The 17,381-nt window shown below is 44.1% G+C and overlaps 1 protein-coding gene across 1 annotated transcript in view; it reads right to left on the bottom strand.

Annotated features, from left to right (window-relative positions):
• Positions 1-17,381, bottom strand: part of ARHGAP35 (Rho GTPase activating protein 35) — a 112,797-nt gene that overhangs the window by 65,877 nt on the left and 29,539 nt on the right. Inside the window, exon 2 of the mRNA XM_058529683.1 lies at positions 1,116-4,986. Coding sequence (XP_058385666.1) covers positions 1,116-4,799 — 3,684 coding nt within the window. The 5' untranslated portion in view covers positions 4,800-4,986. The remainder of the gene's footprint in view (positions 1-1,115; positions 4,987-17,381) is intronic.

Raw genomic sequence — 17,381 nt, 5'->3', positions numbered from 1 at the left:
TTTTGATTTGGTACGTCCCATAATAACATAAGTTTTTGGTAACCTTTTTTCCAAAGTTCCCTGAAATACTTGCAGACAAGTGACTTTGTTTTCGGCTGTTTCGTGGTAGGCAGAGGAGCACAACTTTTCAATGCAGAGAAATCATTCTGTGTATCACAATGCTGATCGAGCGCTAGTACGGAACACAGTTCTGTTGTGGTGTCTCACCAGGGTGTCTTTCTCTGAAAAACAAGTAGTATTTCCTCCTACTCTAAATGAGGAAAAAAGAAAAAGTTGGGAAATATCTTGTCTCTCTCAAAGCCTAGGCCCGAGGGGACAGGGCAATCTTCCCTGCACACCGCAATTCTACACAAGATAAAGACTTCCTCTGCTGCTGCATGTGGGACTGTTTCCTCTACACCTGACAGCAGGCCTGACACTCACAATCCATGAGGTTTCCTTTTTCTTTCTCTCCTCCTCCCTGCCCCACCTGTGGTCCCTAAATCAAATCTGGAGCTCTCACTGATACAGCAGCGACTCACAGCAATGGGGCTGGAAGACATTCCAATTTTACAAACATGGGACAGGTTTATAACTCGCAGTGGCAAGGTTCTTATTTTTCATTTATGTACTTGAAGACCCTTCACTGATTTGTGTGTGCAAATAAAATAATCATCCAATTTTTCCTAATCTAAAATGCAACAACCTGTACGGATCAGTAAAGGGAAGAAGGAGGATTCAAGAGACGTGTGGATGAAATGTTTGTTCAGCAGTCAGAGACAGAGGCATGCGATTTTGGATTCCGATGTTTAAGTGAAGGAAGAGCCAGCATATCGTCACTGGCGTGGCTATTTGTCAGGTCACTGACAACTTCTACACGATCTGCTCATTTGGGTAATTATCTAACTATGGTTTTGGACAAAGACAGTCTATCTATCCAAGGTCCTTAGTCGTAGCTATCTGAGACACTGCTTACTGTTTTATGCTAAGTCAAACAAAAAGTACATACACATACACACAGCAGTGTTTTTTGACCAGAACAAGTTGTCCTTGAAAATCATCGTCATCATCAATCAACTCTCACCGAGACACTGTGAAAGCCACTCCTATGACTCATTCCTAAACTGGTGTCTTACCTTAGTGTTCCTTCTTAGACTCCGGAGAATATTCCTCCTCCTCGGGTCTTCGTCTGTTTCATATGGAATGACGGCATTGTCCCCTTTATAACCTTGGGATGCCTGATCCTCCTCTTTCTTCCTGATGGGCCCCAGCTCATCATCACTCCCCACGCTGAAGCTGGTTCGGTAACTGGCAAACCTCCCCAGCCGGCTGCATCTCGTCCTGTACAGCACTGGCTTGCTCACGATGGATATCTTGCGGCCTCGCTCTAGAGAGCTGGTGTCCATTTCACTGTCGGAACCATTCCCACTGCCGTTGGACTGGGCTTTGTTGATGTTCCGAATGGTGATGATTTTGCCTTGGGTGCTGTCATGGGGCACTGAGTAGATGTTTTCTTCTTCATTCCTTGGCTTGACCACAGCATCCATAGGTTCAGCATAATCGGAAGGATCAAACCCATCCGGAGGTAGCCAGGTGCTAGAAGACACAGACTTCCTCTGTCCATCTCGATGGCCCTGGTCTAAATAGGACAGATCCCCCTTTGTGATTTCAAAGTGGACGGGAGGCTTTGGTTTGACTGGTGGAGGTACTTTGTTGTTCAGTTTACTCTCAAAATTGCTCATGATGAAAGACAGCCCGTCATTTCCTTCCAGTTCCATAGAGAGCTTAGAATGGTCTTTGGACAGAGCGGGCAGTGATGCGTCTTCTCGAAACAGGCTGTAAGAAGGGGGCTCGATATCCTCCTCCGAATCCTGCAGGTTTGAGTTGCAGAGCGGAGAGCCTGCCCGGGGGGAGTTGAACACCTCTTCTGTGGTGCTACAGGCCTCGGCAGCGTTATCGTACATGTGAGTGGCCTCGATTATGTTCTTTTTGTCCACCACGTCTTTAAAAAACGGGTGGAAGATTTCAAGTTTATGCTGGGCTTGGCTACAGGGGATGCTCGTGAACCTTCCGTCAATTTCTTGAGCGATCTCCTCCCCCTCAGTCAGCTGCTCCCGACTTAAGTCATTATCCAGGACATCGATAGCGCCGTCAGTGAGTGCGACCAGCTGAACGGGGATGATATCCTGCACTTCACAGAGAAAGGCACGTAACATAGCCAAGGAGGCCTTCCGTTTGGCTGAATAAAAAACAATGTACCCATGGACCAACCGGCTTTTTCTGATGCTAAATGAGGAATGGTACGAAAGAACAGACAGTTCAATGCGCTTCTTGTGTAGTCCGATTGGTAGTTCAAGTAAAACAGAGTTGCTGCTTCCACAATGGGAAGACTTACAGGTTTGGGACTGAAGGACAGGAAAGAGTATGTCGTCTGCACTAAAAGGATCTCCACACATCAGACACATGACAATTCGCAGGTCAACGTCAGCCAGATCTTTGATGCTAGCCGTAGAGCTGACCAGGTTTAAGTTACGCTTGGAGTCCAGCAGTCCTTTCAAAACTTGACTGATTTGCTTTTCGTTAATGTTGCGTCCGTAACCGATGCCAGCAGAAGCAGGGTCGAGAAAGACACACTGAAGTTTGCTGGCAATCTGCTGACCCTGCTGTATTAAGCTATGCAGGGTCTCTCCACTGGTGTCTCCCCTCTTGTTAACCAAAATTAACGTCAGGGGGAGATGGACTAAATGATTATCTCGCCTGCCAAGTGTGGACTCTCTACTCTTCTCTATACTCTCCACCACATATGATAGAGACTCCTTTGAATTGTAAAGGCAGAGACAGCCGTGGGGCTGAAATGTTGGCGTCTGGAAAGAGTTCACAGGAAGCCTCACGTTCCCTTCTATTGGCCTCAGGGAAAGCTCATACATTTTACCATCTATCACATACTTGTCATCATTTGTACAAAGAGCTCGGATCTCATTGGCCAACTCTCGAGCAAGGCCGTCTTTGCCCAAGATAACCAGGTTGATTCGATCAATGTTGGGGTCGGAGAGGGAGTTTTTCTGATTCCGGTCAGAAGGCCGGATAAACCGAGAACTGATCAAGTGCTCAATCTTGGCATCCACACACACTGGGCAGCTAGGGCATGTCTCCTTTGTGGGGTGGTACACAAAATGAATGTGCTTCAGAATAAGGGCATCTCGTTCTGCCTGGAGCTTCTGTAATGCTTTAAATCTCTGTTCCTCCCCCAGAACATCCTGAATGACACCCATCTTCTCCTTGCTGGGCTTAGCATCCAGCTCCAGCTCATAAAACAATTCTGAATATTCCAAAAGCAGCTCCTGAAATTCTTCCTTTGCTTTGTCTATAATTTGCTTTTGGTGTTTGCCATAAATATCCATGTACACAGATTCTTCCAGCCACTGGTAGAAATCTTCATTCATTATAAAACTCCGGGCCTCTTCCCAAGGTTTTCCAGGAGTTATGAAAGGAGAGGTCTCCAGGTTTTCTTTAAATGCCCTTCTCATCTCAGCCCTTTTCCTCTCGTTCCGCAGCTTCTCTAAGTGGGCCTCGTACAGCTGCTCTGCGGGGGCGGTATCCATTAAGTCAAAGGGAATCCGCTCGTTCTCCATATTGTCAATGTGGCTGGTGGCATCCCACGGTGTCTCCTCAAGCACAACGAACCACTTCAAGAATTCTGGCTTGGTCTCCAAGAGCTTTTTGGCTTTTATGCAGCTTAGGTGGTCTATTTCATCTAGATTGGGGATGAGAGCTTCAAAAGCTAATGGCAGGGCTGCCAGGTACAGTTTTCTCCTGCGCTCAATATGCTCGTGCTTGAGGCGGAGGATGTGCTGGAGAAACAGCTTCTTGGCTTTCTGAGTCCCTTCCAGGTAGACATAGTCCTGGTACTCAGGAGAGGCCTGCATTTTTCGGCTGACACTCGGCCAGTTCTCATTGTGGTTTTTCACAATGCGACTCACCAGCCACTCATACTTGTCTTTTGCCGTAGCTATCTGCTGACTCTGCTGCTTGAGAGCTTCAAAATAAGGAATGATTTTTGTCTTCCCCCGACTTTTATCAATGAGTTGCACTAAGGTGCTAAAAGCCAAGTCCACGTTTACGTTGGATCTTGCTGAGGTCTCCACAACCTGGAGGTTCTTTTTGCTTAAGGCAAAAGTATGTGCATCTCTAATGTACCGCTCAACACCCTCATCACACTTAGTCAGGACCACCACTATGGGCTTTTTTGTTTTTGCAAGCTGATTGTAGAGATTGGAGACAAACTTGAGCTGGTCATCAAAGTTCCTATTCATGCCCCTGCTAACGTCAATACCAAGAAGAAAACCATCAATTAGCAGCTTTCCATCTGGCATTTGTTTCTGCTCAAAGTCCTGTTCCAGCCCCAGCTGGTCAGTGCAAAAGTACATGAGTTTTTCAGCTGATGCGAGCTTGGTTGCAGCAGCTCTCTTGATATAGGGCTGCAGGGCCGTGCTTCGATGAGGTTGAAAAGTCTGATCATCAATGAACTCAGTCTGCTCCACAATGTGCATCTTACATTCCACACAATCCTCCAGGGAACGGCTAACTTCTCCCCAGTAAAGAAAGTGGTCATTATTGACCACTCGCCCCCCGAAGTCACTGGTGCTGAGGACAGAGGTATGGTCCAAGTGAAACTCATCAGCACTCGGGCGCACGAAGCGGTTGCACAGACAGGACTTCCCAATGCCACACTGGCCCTTCTCCTTCTCGGTCCCAGACAATCCCACCACACTGATGTTGTAGGTGGGAATGCGGACATCTTGCTTTCTTGCCATCATCATCGTCGACACATCCTGCCACTATCAGCCACAGCCAAGATCAGATTAGTGTTTTCCAGGGCATCCGATGGCTTCCCGACATTATCAGTGGGGGCCGGCTGCCCACGCAGCAAAAGCGTCAGGTCCCATAGTGCTTGTATACCAGGTCAGTTTTTGCCACTTTTCATCGCCCAATAGCCAACATTTCTTCCTAGATGGGGGGACAAAAAGAAAGTCCATCAGCACCATAATTTTGGAACCCAATTTTAATCACCAAACTCAGCAAAAATCAATTTTCTTATTTAACAAAAACTCACAGTAAACATTGAATGTGCCAGGCTTTATGCTGGGTGAAGATATAAGAGCGAGTAAGACTGACATCTCTGTACCCTCAGAGAGGTACACATCATCTAATGGAGGAAGACACATAAGTAAGCAGTGTGCTAAGCGCTAAAACAAGCGCTTGAGGGCTCCTTGGAAAAATGGCTGATTCCACGGATAGGGCAGGGTTGGTACAGGTGAGCGTGCAACATCTTGTTGTGCAAGAAAGAAAGGAAGTGCTCAGAAAAATGATAGGGCACATCACAAGGACACAGGAGCCAGCCTGAAGGGGCTCCCACTGCTCAAATCTGGGACCATTTGAGCACGCAACGATTAAGTACAGTAATGAATTATAACCCACAGCAAAAAGGAGAACTTGAGTTCATACTATTGGATCAGACAAGAATCATCACTTGATGCTAAATCTAGGGGGCAAATTTTGATTAGAAGCAGGATATTCACACGGAATTGAGGTGTCTCCTGATAGACTCCTTATTAGCAGCAAAGGGAAGAAAAAAAAACCCCACTAATTATAAAGTGGAGAAATTGGGCAACATTTTGACCAGATAATGAAAACTGTCATCACCAAAGAGGGCTGGAAAGACATCGTGGGCCCCCAGATGTGATACGCCCAGGAGGACACAACAGCACTATGCAGTGTAATGGCCTAGAAGGCATGACCTCAACCTAAGCACAAGGAAGCATCAGATAAACACAAAATGAGCAAGATTCTCTTAAGGGGGGGTGGGGGGGGTGGCTCTGTACTTAAAAAAAATCACTGTCATAGTAGACAAAGAATGGCTATGTCAACATTGCAGATTAAAGGAGGCTGAAGATGGGCCGGCCCCGTGGCTCAGCGGTTAAGTGCGCGTGCTCCACTGCTGGCGGCCCGAGTTCGGATCCCGGGCGCGCACCGGCGCACCGCTTCTCCGGCCATGCTGAGGCCACGTCCCACATACAGCAACTAGAAGGATGTGCAGCTATGACATACAACAATCTGCTGGGGCTTTGGGGGGAAAAATAAATAAATAAATAAAATCTTAAAAAAAGAAATAAATAAAAAATAAAGGAGGCTGAAGAGACATCATAACTAAATGCAATTATCCAACCCTAGACTGGATTCTGTATCAGAGAGGGGGAAAGGCTATAGAGGAGGTTACTAGATCAATTAACACCACTGGACTATGAACAGAATATCAGATAAAAGTATTACATCAATGTAAACTTATGAAGTTGGTAACTATCATGTGAGAGAAGAGCTGGACTCTTAGGAAATACACATGGAAGTATTTTGGGAGAAACGACCATAACGTATGTGATTGGTCCAGAAAAAAATTACATATATACATTGAGAAAGAGTAAGAATGCAAATAAGGTAAAATGTTAACAATAGGTGAATCTGGGTAAAACGTATAGAATATTCCTTTGTGCTATTTTAATTTCTGCGACCTTCTATAAGTTTGTAATTATTTCCAAATAAAAAGTTTTTTTTACAGGGTATGAATATGGAGTGGTTTCCCTGACAAGAACATAAGCTCTGTGAGGATAAGGCCCACCACCCTGTCTTGTTCTCTTCTGTGTCCTCCCAGCCTATGACACAGTGCTTGACACAAATATTTACTGACAAGAGTGAATAAATGAATGACTATTAGAGCATATTAAAGAGTCCCCAAACCCAGCCTTTTGGATTTAGGAAAGCCTTTTTGAAGTAAATTCCAACTCAGGTAAGACCTGAAGTGGAGAGAAGGAAATGTGCCAAGACTCCTCTCTCCCCAGGAAAAAGCATGGCCCATGGGGGAGTCAGCTGAACTCAAGTGTGTGTGGGGAGGAGAAGGGTGAGATGCACTAGCAAGTAAGCAGGGACCAGATTAAGCCACTTTCAAAGAGTCTGGATTTTTTCCCTCTTGAAGGCTATGGGAAACCACAGAATGTAGCTGAAAAGTGGCACCTTAAAGGAACAGTTGAAGTGATGACATGTTGTGATGACGTCCTATAAAGCCTATAGCAACTCTCCAGCTGAAATAAGTCAAGTACGTAGTCTCTGGCTGCCTCCACATAAATGGTCCTCTGGCTACTACCGTTTACACTGCACTGCCGTCTACTTAAACACACAAATGACTGTGCAACTGCTGAACCTGCAGCCAAACCAAGAGTCTTCTGAAACACTCCCAAAGCGGAGAATTTAAAACAAACGGAGCAATTTTGTTCTGAATCACATTTATGCCTGGTAGGAACCCAGTATTTCCATAACTTTAATGTGTTTTCGAGGCCTGTCTCATAAGAAACGCCACAGGAAGCTGAGCCCCCCATACGGTATTCTGACTGATACGAGGGATAACGAACGGGAAAGCACAGTTGTCCCCTATGACGATAACCTCAAAAGGTCACAGTTCTTTCCCAAACATCCATATCTTCCTTTGATAACCCAGAAAGCCAAACCCTCTATGGAAACAAAATGTGGCTAGATGTGGCATGTAAAAATTGTTTGACCATTTTCTAAACAGAAATCTCAATGACTGTAAGCAATCACCTCCAGATAACCTAACGGCACGCTCCCAAAGAAGCCAAGTTCCAGACTTCAGCAGGAGCAAGCGGGGTTATCCATGGGAAAGAGAAAAAATAAACCTCCCCCCACCCCACTTCCCTAGGTGACGCTTACCTAAGTAAAACTGTAAAATGCTTATGAATATCTAAAGCATGTTTACACACATCCTCTGAAATATCTGAAAAAGAGAGATCTGTACAAAACCAAAGTGCTTTTGCACACTACTCTGTGGCAGACGTATACAATTTTGTGTCAACCCCTGAGGAGACTTGAGTTTGACAGGGCCTCAGAGAGGAAGGTGGAAGAAGGGGTAAGGAAGTCAAGGCTGCTCCCGTAACAGAGCCCTTCTCCATCAGTTCCTCGTCGCAGGGTCTGGCAGGACTCAAGGGCAGGGCAGCCACTTGACCAATCTGGAAACGCAACTGGGCAACAGAGGGCCCACTTCAAGTGACTGCTGCCTGCAGCAGGCATCACCCCACCTATTCTCTGTGCAGCCCGGCGAACGGCCTATGTCTCCACGGACATCTCAGGAAAACAAAACACCAACCTGCTCTTAAACCTCAAGAAATAAAGATATCAATTCAATTTTGAACTAAACTAAAATGTATTATCCATTCAACACCTTGCTGAGTTACAATTTTTTAAATGGCGTGATATTCTATTTAGTCCATTCACGTCAAAGTCTCAGCTTTATCTGAAGGATGCTAAAGAAAAGAAAGCAACACCCTCCACTCTCAAGAAGGTAGCTGATATTGAAACCCAAAATGCTGCTAACTGACTAAACTAAAAAAGCTACCAAAGGAGGATTAGCTGGTATGGGAGTGGTTCATTTTTGGACACCTGGTAACTTTCCACTGGGTGGAAACCTGACAGGCTCCCTGGTGTAAGCACACTCTTCTTACACGTCTGTCTTTGATGTCTGGAGAATGCAGTTTTACTAGTTCCTCAACTGGAGGGAATTACACGGTAAACAAAGACTGTTATAAATCTAAAAATGTCTCAAACACTTGGTTTAAAGGAAATAACCTTAAGTGCTTGATCACAAACACGTTCCACTTTTCTAAGAGGTGGTAAAAAAAATTAGCTGAGTCACTAAATTTAATGATCTGAAGGCCACAAAGAAACAGAAAGTAGAAGACAGGGCATGTCCAAGACTTCACAATATCTTTAGTTTAAATCTGATGGGAACCAGTGTTCTCAGCGGGCAACTAAGCTACTCATACAGCAAAATCTGAATTTCCATTTTAAGAATTTGCCAATACTAATCCTTTTAAAACTGAAGAGTTACAGCAGAGGGGGGGAAAAGTCTTCTTTAAAACAGTAACTCCTTTTATCTTTGAGCTTTACAGAGCTACTTGTATTAAAAAAATAAAAACACACAGGGGCAAGGGGGTGGGGAGTACGCACAAGGCGTGAAGGGATGCATTTATATGGTGACTGACAAACGATGATGTACAACAAACATCTCACAATAAATAAAATAAATACAATAAATACAAACACAGAACCTAAGATCTAGTTAGTTTTACACCGTTAAGTCAACTAACTTCAGAAAGGAAAATACTTCAAGAGTATTTTCAATTCTTTGTCAGAAATATATGCTGTACTAAAACACAATGCACACATCTGGGTGCTTTTTAGAACCTGTCGCCAGGCTTCTGGAGTTGTTTGTGCGACTCGTTTAACAAGACACCAGCTCCCCACAAGAGTGCTGAAACTGGAAGGCAGGAGGAAGGTGTTTTCTTTTTAACACCTCTACAGAACACCCAGGGCAATAAGTGGTAACATTCCCCAGATAGTACACATTGCATAGGACACAGAAATGCCACTGTGATCCAGCATTACTATGACTGCCAGCGTTCATACTGCCAACCTTGAGCCACGCCCCCCAACAGGAAATGTTTCTGGGCTCTGGGATCTGGAATTCGCTGTAAGACACAGATCTGTCACCATTACCCATAACCAAAACTACTGCCTCTACCTATGAGAACAATCACTTCTGAAAATGCATTCAGTTTCAAATAACCACATATAGAAAACCGCCAAACTAATAATAATATAATATCGTATAATTATAGAATAAGGAAATAATTTCATAAGGAGCTGCTAGCAAAGGAAGTAAAATACTTGTTAACATAATTTTTCTTAATCCTAATAGGGGAAAGGAATGGAAATACACATTGTAACTAACAGAAAGCAAAGAGAATTTTTTTTTTTGGTGAGCAACAGCGGCCCTGAGCTAACATCTGTGCCCATCCTCCTCTATTTTCTAAGTGGGATGCTGCCATAGCATGGCTAGACAAGCGGTGTAGGTCCGTGCCGGGGATCCAAACCTGTGAACTTGGGGCCGCCGAAGCAGAGCGTGCTGAACTTAACCACTACAACACCGGGCCGGCCCAAAGAGCATTTTCTAAACCTTCTTAACACCTCATACTTCTCAACACCTTACATTTCTGAATGGGCTTTCAAAGCTATGAATCACCATCAGCAGCTGGTTAAAATGTCTGCACTGAGGAGCTACACGATAAGACTCATAGCTACAGGGAGAAAGGAAGAGCAAGAGGAGGGGATGGAACTAGGAAACATTTTCCCTGCAGGAGAGACTTCTAAAGGAGAATTTCCTAGAGGAATTGACTTCCTAAAGGAGCCAGGAAGGATGGGATAAAAAAGCTCCACTAAGAAGAGAACAATTCTCCGTGGTCTACCACACCACTGAATTTAAACAAAATATTCTTTAAAAATCCAATGTTTCCATTTCCATATTAATAAACGTTAAAGTAAATGTTCTTAAGGTTTTTGTTTGTTTTTCGTTTAAAAATTTAGACAAATTTGGGGCCAGTCCGATGGCGCAAGCAGTTAAGGGCACACGCTCCGCTGCGGCGGCCCGCGGTTCGCCGGTTTGGATCCTGGGTGTGCACCGACGCACTGCTTGTCGAGCCATGCTGTGGCAGCGTCCCATATAAAGTAGAGGAAGATGGACATGGATGTTAGCCCAGGGCCAGTCTTCCTCAGCAAAAAGAGGAGGATTGGCATCAGATGTTAGCTCAGGGCTGATCTTCCTCACACACAAAAAAAATTTAGACAAATTAGAGAAAAACGTTGGAAGTGAAGTCCAAGGTCCTTATTCATCCAATTCATTCATCTGTGAAATCCAGATGAATTTACAGAACCTTAAAGTTAGTGATGTGCACAAATGAAGTGCCAGGGCATTCAGCTGTAAATACGAATTATAATCTTGAAGAACTTGACTGATACAGAGGGAGTCTTCATTTCCTCTGTGTGACTTCTGTTGGAATGTGAAGCAATAATACCCTTATTCTGCTCATCTCTTCACCACATGAGAAATGTCTTAGGAAATGACTACATCAAGCTCAACAAGCACAACACAGCAATTCTAACACTGAATACAAGAGAAAGGGAGCCACTTGACGGCCCCAGTTACAAAGCAGCTAACTTCTCTCCTTCCTTTATAATATTTCAGAGGGGCTTATTTTTGTATTACTCTAGTCTCTAATCTTTAGAATTGAGAACCGAGCTGTCCATTAACTAAATCAAATACGCATTTATAGAGCTAAGACAATGTAACTAAACAAGGAAGAAATGGGGCACTGTCCTTGCTGATGAGAATCTTATAATTTACTTGAGATGATATTTTTACTTAAAAAACAACTAAACTACAAGACAATAAATGGCACAGACCTTTACCTGGGATCAAGAGAAAGGAAGAGGATATCATTCAGATCTGGGGTGGCTGGGGAAGGAGTCAGAGCAGAAGTAACATTCGAATTGGTTCATAAGAGACTGGCAGGGTTTGGAGAGATGGCCCAGGCATTCTAAAGACGTGAAAGGGCATGAATAATGGTGACCAAAATGGAAAAGCACCAGACACGTCTTGGGACAGACTGACTGGAATGGAGTTTTCACACATGGGAGGTGGAAGACGAGAAGGGCGCTGAGGCTCAGACTATGAACACACTGTATTTTTACCTGTGAGAATCTAATACTTTTATAATCTTTTATATTAATAATCTTTTATCCCACCAAGGTTATTTACTGTTGGTAACACTGCTACTTCAACTCCTCACCCAACAAATAACATAGTCTAGGGAGTTGATCATTTTACATAAAGGGAAACTCTATTTGCTTATGGGAATTATATTTCTACCTTTCAGTCCAATGTAAATTAAAATAATAAATGGGGAAGGGGGCAGAAAACCTTGGATTTACAAAGGAAGCAAAGAATAAATATTTGCCCAGAATAGTACTCGTGGTTGCTCCCACTAATACAGGCTCCATACACCTACTCCTGTTTAGTGTAGGAGGGAGGATTTCCTCATAGTCACGGAATCTCACTACATCCCTGGGCTCTGGGTACAGGAAATCTCTGAAATGGGTCATCTGGATCTTTGGAAAGACTGATTTAAGTGTTTAACCATCTGGTCTTGAAACATGTACTCTCATGCAACAGACGGGCTATTCTTGGACACTGCGTATGTATGTGCACTCAGCTCTCACCATACCTTCTACAAACTCAATGGGCAGCACTCTCCAGAGAACCCAAAGAGGACAACAGAGGGGTCAAAGACAGTTTTCAAGGACTGATACCTCAGATGTCTGATTTGAAAATAATCTGGCCTAAAGTTAATTTTTAAAAAAGCAGCTATGAAAGATTCTGTGACATCCCATCTATAATTTTTGCAAATGTCCCTTCCTGTTCCTCTTGATCCATTTTTTCCCCAAGCCCTGGTAAAGGTACCTCTGAATTTCAGGGTAGGAAAACAGAACTATGCTGCTATCCTAGCATCCTAGGCGGCCCATTTTCCCCCGACACAGTTTTCATGCTTTGAGGTGTGCACAACTCCACAAGCCGGTCCCAAAGAAACAACATCTCTAAGCCAAGTTATTCACCGGATGAAATCGAATTCCCCTGATGAATGAAGGGGGCTGCTTTCAGCAAAGCACTTCCTTAAACTTTATCCTCAGCAGCTTTCTACCAGGCAGCTCTGGAGTTCTGATCAGCCATCTGATCAAAGCAGTTATAAACAAAGACAAACCAAAGGCTAAGGACTCTCTCTCACTGACCCAGCACAATCTCCCGGGTTCCCTATATTAAGAAAACAACAAAAACAAAACAGGATTTCTGATAAGCTGTAAAAATGCTCCATGCCAAAGGAAAGACAAAACCAAGGCTGATTTGAAACTGACGGCAGTGTAATAAGGCTCAATATCACAGCTCCCCTACCATTAATACAGCGAGCTGAGTCTTACCACACCAAGACACGAAAACATAGCCGAGTCTTACCTTTGAATTTCCTGGTATTCAGACCAATTTTACAGTGATTTTTGAAATGGTAAAGAAAACCTACAAAATTATTTCAGCAGTTGCTTCTGAGCACTTATGATCTATTCAGTTTTTTTTTAACTTTTCAGTAGAAAAAAAGTTATTTTTGAAAGAAGGCTCTCCATCAAAATTTCTCTGAATATGGAGGAAGAGTGGAGGCACCGTACAGCCGAATGTGCCTTGCTAACAGACGACAGTGCTGAAGACACAGGCATTTCTGTCAACTGGGAAAAATAGGTCAGCTCTTTTCAAGTCCAACAGTAAGCCTTACTATTCTTCTATTCCTCGATAGTATCGAAGATGACATGAGGATTGCAGTCCATTATTTCTAATTGTTCTTAATTTAGTTTAGTTTATGCATTATTCTAGAAATTGACAGTTCTAAAACAGGCCACTGCAAGTAACAAAAGTTATGCCACATGCATAAACTTTTAAAAAAAGAATGGTTGGTTTTACCTTATTTAATGCACCTGTACTGAAGATACGGCCAATCAATGGTCACACAGAAACAGAATCAACAGAACCAACTTCTTCTTTTTTGTGTGTGTGTGTGTGTGTGAGGAAGATCAGCCCTGAGCTAACATCCGTGCTAATCCTCCTCTTTTTGCTGAGGAAGACCGGCTCTGAGCTAACATCCATTGCCAATCCTCCTCCTTTTTTTCCCCCCAAAGTCCCCCAGTAGATAGTTGTATGTCATAGCTGCACATCCTTCTAGTTGCTGTATGTGGGATGTGGCCTCAGCATGGCCGGAGAGGCAGTGCGTTGGTGCGCGCCCAGGATCCGAACCCGGGCCGCCAGTAGCGGAGCGCACGCACTTAACCACCAAGCCACAGGGCCGGCCCCAGAACCAACTTCCAAATCCAGCAAATTTTAGTAGGAACAATTGGATCCACAGATTAAAGAACTAATTTAGGACTCACACTAGCAAAATCAATACTCATATTCCCCCTTTCCATTTTCTGGCCTCCACATTTACTCACATACTTGCCTTGTTTCACATGAAGTTAAAACACAGAGGTCTGAGAGAGATGAAAAAGCGAACAGTTATGAGACAGAACACGGGAAGGGGCCTGGAATCACCACAAAATTGTGCCTTGAAAATCTGCTAAATTGAGGTGTTTATCCCTATCTTCTTTCAAAGGAGATGAATATATGAGTTAATACGTTTAAAACTGGATTTTCTGAATGAAAAGATGATATATGCGTGCACTATTAACAAAAAGTTATTGTGAAAAACATGATTTCTTATTCAAATATTTATCACCTCAGTGTCTGAAAAGCATATTTCAGGTTCCCACTTTGAGGTGAGGAAAGGAGACACGAGAGAAAAGAGACAGAAGTGGCGCTCCTGTGCTCTCTCTTGACTGGGGTTGGGTACATGGGCATTCATTTCACGACTGCTCGTACTGTACACGTTTTATACACTTGTCTCCACAGGTTTTTAAAAGAGTACAATTCAGAGAAATGAAGAAAGACAGGTTCACACAGCTAGCAAGCAGAGCTGGGATATGAACACGGCCTCTGTCAACCACTATGGATCAACCACCATGATTCGCTTTCCCCCTTCTACACCAGGCCTCTGCCAGGGGTCATGGCAAACAGGTGACCCTAATCCTCATGTAGCAAGTGAGAAGAAATGCTGAGAAGCGGTGCCCTGGAGGGCCCCAGATGCAACTGGCAGTTCTTCAGGGCCATGCGGAAGGCCAAACAGGTGGCACATCAGACCTTCCAGCCTTAAAACAGAGCAACTCCATTTGACCTGTTTTATATGTTGGGATCCCACAGAAAAACAAATTTTTTTTTAAGTCTTATAGTTTTCTTTAAAAGCTCAAAAAACTTCACGGTTCGAAAAGCCATTTAATGATCAGACATTCGGTGGTCTAACTCCCAAGATTTTGCCAAGAGATAAGAGTCCAAGGAGCCTCCCAATCTGTCCCCTAAACCCTTTCTTCTCCTGTCATTCAGGAAATTTATCCAGATTAGCAACTACTGAGACAGAGAAAGGAAACAACTTAGCTAATGAGGAAGAGATGGAGCCCGGTCCAGAGCCCAGGTCTCCTGACCCCACCCCACCCCACCCCTCTGCCCCTACTCTACCATGCTGCCCTGGCCAGAGAACTGGAATGGAGAGCATAAGGCACACACAGCAGGAGAGGTCGCGGGCAAACCTGTGGAGGGCCCAGTCACACTAAGCAGAGTCTAGACTTCATCCTCTGAGGAAGCCCAGGCTTCTGAGCAAGAATGGCACGTTCAGTTCTGGGTTGAAAAAGGGAATTCTGGAGCCAGCCCGGCGGCAAAGTGGTTAAGTTTGTGCACTCTGCTTTGGTGGCCCGGGCTTTGCGGGTTCGGATCCCAGGCATGGACCTACATACCAGTGTGCTCATCAAGCCATGCTGTGGTGGCGTCCCACATACACAATAGAGGAAGATTGGTACAGATGTTAGCTCAGGACCAATCTTCCTCACCAAAAAAAAAAGGGGGGGGGGATTCTGAAAGCAATCCGCATACTCTCACCCTCCCTCCATATCTCTGCCTGCTATTTTACCCTCACCCCACTGGGTAAACGCTTCCCGCGTAAAGGCCACTTCAAACCTGCTCATAATAAGCACCATGAAAAACAACTGCTTACGATGGAAACGCTGACACAGTGGTGGTGTAAGATACCCCTTTGAAAAGCCTTGTCAGGGCCCAGTCTTTGTAATTTAGCGGTGGCTCACAGGAAGCGCCTGAGAGCCAGATTCTTTCTGACTGTGCTCAAGGCCATAATTTCCTTCCCATACTTAAACCGACGACCCTGTGTCTCACTGTCAAGAGAGTCTGCCAAGGGGAAAGGGCAGATAAATAAGAAGCAAAATCTGAAGAAAACTAGCTGCTTTGAAAAAAGTTCCTAAAATTCTTCTTGGGATTAACAACTAAAAGGACTTCTAGATGAACAGATCTGCTGTCTCTCCACGAAAGCCCCTTGAAGGCAGAACCCGGGAGAGCTGGCAGTCGACTCCTTCAGCTAATAGACGTGGACGCTGAAGAGGAGACGAGGAGTTCAGTCACAGAAGCAGCTGTCAGATCTGTGCTCTAAAGCAAGGCCTCCCCCACCCTACTCCCTCCCCTGGGCTGTTTCTACACACCACCCTCTGCCATGGGCTGGTGGGCAGAGATAATAAGATTAATCAAGATCCTAGAATCAAAATGACTGGAAAGAGGACAAAAAAGACTGACATTCGGCCAGTACCATTTATTACAGCTACCATCTCCACCTCTCAACATATGTGTACTTTCATGAGCTTCTGCTATATGTTCTGTACAGCACCTGTCTATCACCCGCTACTTCAAGATAAATTTCAAATCATCAAAATAACGTCCCATAAAGAGAACAGGTTAGTGGTTACCAGAAAAGGGGGTCGGGGTGGGCAAAAAGGATAAAGGGGCACATATATATGGTGATGGATAAAAACTAGACTATGAGTGGTGAGCACAATGCAGTCTATACAGAAACTGATATATAATAATGTACACCTGAAATTATACAATCTTATAAATCAATATGACCTCAATATAATAAAATAAATAAATAAATTAAATAACATGTCCTGTTGGGGAGTCCAAAAATAACTAAGAAAACACTTGTGATCATATAAAGAATTTAATAAATGGCATATTCTATAAAACGCTAGCTTCATGATTTTCCCTTAGATAACAGACCAGAATAGTAACTAGTTCCTCCTTATCACCCACCATTCCTTGAAAGTCCTTGGCCAGTAATGTTCATGAAGATCAGTGAGTCACCTCTTATCACTACTTCAGCCCTCAGACTTAAGAAGGAAAACAGGGCCAGGCTACTCTTCCGTGACAGCTGTCCTATCTACTAGAGGAAATCACCTTGACCTCATGTATTTGGCTGCTAGTCACAAAACCATGTCTCTGAGTTCAAATTATCAAAACTATACTCACATTAGGTTGACAACATACCTTTCTCAGTTACATATGCATGGAATGCCTGCACTGTCTCATCCCAACATAAACCCACTGAGTGTTTCCTTTTGGTGACCTCACCTCTCCCTCCCAGGTGACACACGGCCCTGGAACATTCTGCAGCTACTTTCTTTTGAAAAGTCTTAAAATCAACATAAAACAGCTACTGCTGATTTCTAACTCACACTAGAGAGAATGACATAGAAAAGTATACCAACATTATAAAACCTTATCAGCAGACTGACTGTGACTACCTACAGCGTTGACTGTTATACTCTTAGAGGAAAACCTGATCACGTGGCCAGCGTGACTACTACAGTCCGCAGAGGAAGAGAGGATCTGGTGATGAGCAGAGGCGACTCAACCCAGCTCCTTTACTCTGCACACATCTTCTCAACTCCTCAGACCACTCACCTGCTCCCACATCCAT

The sequence above is a fragment of the Diceros bicornis genome, chromosome 34 (genome assembly GCF_020826845.1).
Source record: "Diceros bicornis minor isolate mBicDic1 chromosome 34, mDicBic1.mat.cur, whole genome shotgun sequence".
In the NCBI taxonomy this organism is placed as follows: domain Eukaryota; kingdom Metazoa; phylum Chordata; class Mammalia; order Perissodactyla; family Rhinocerotidae; genus Diceros; species Diceros bicornis.
This window is presented reverse-complemented; position numbering and strand designations above follow the sequence as displayed.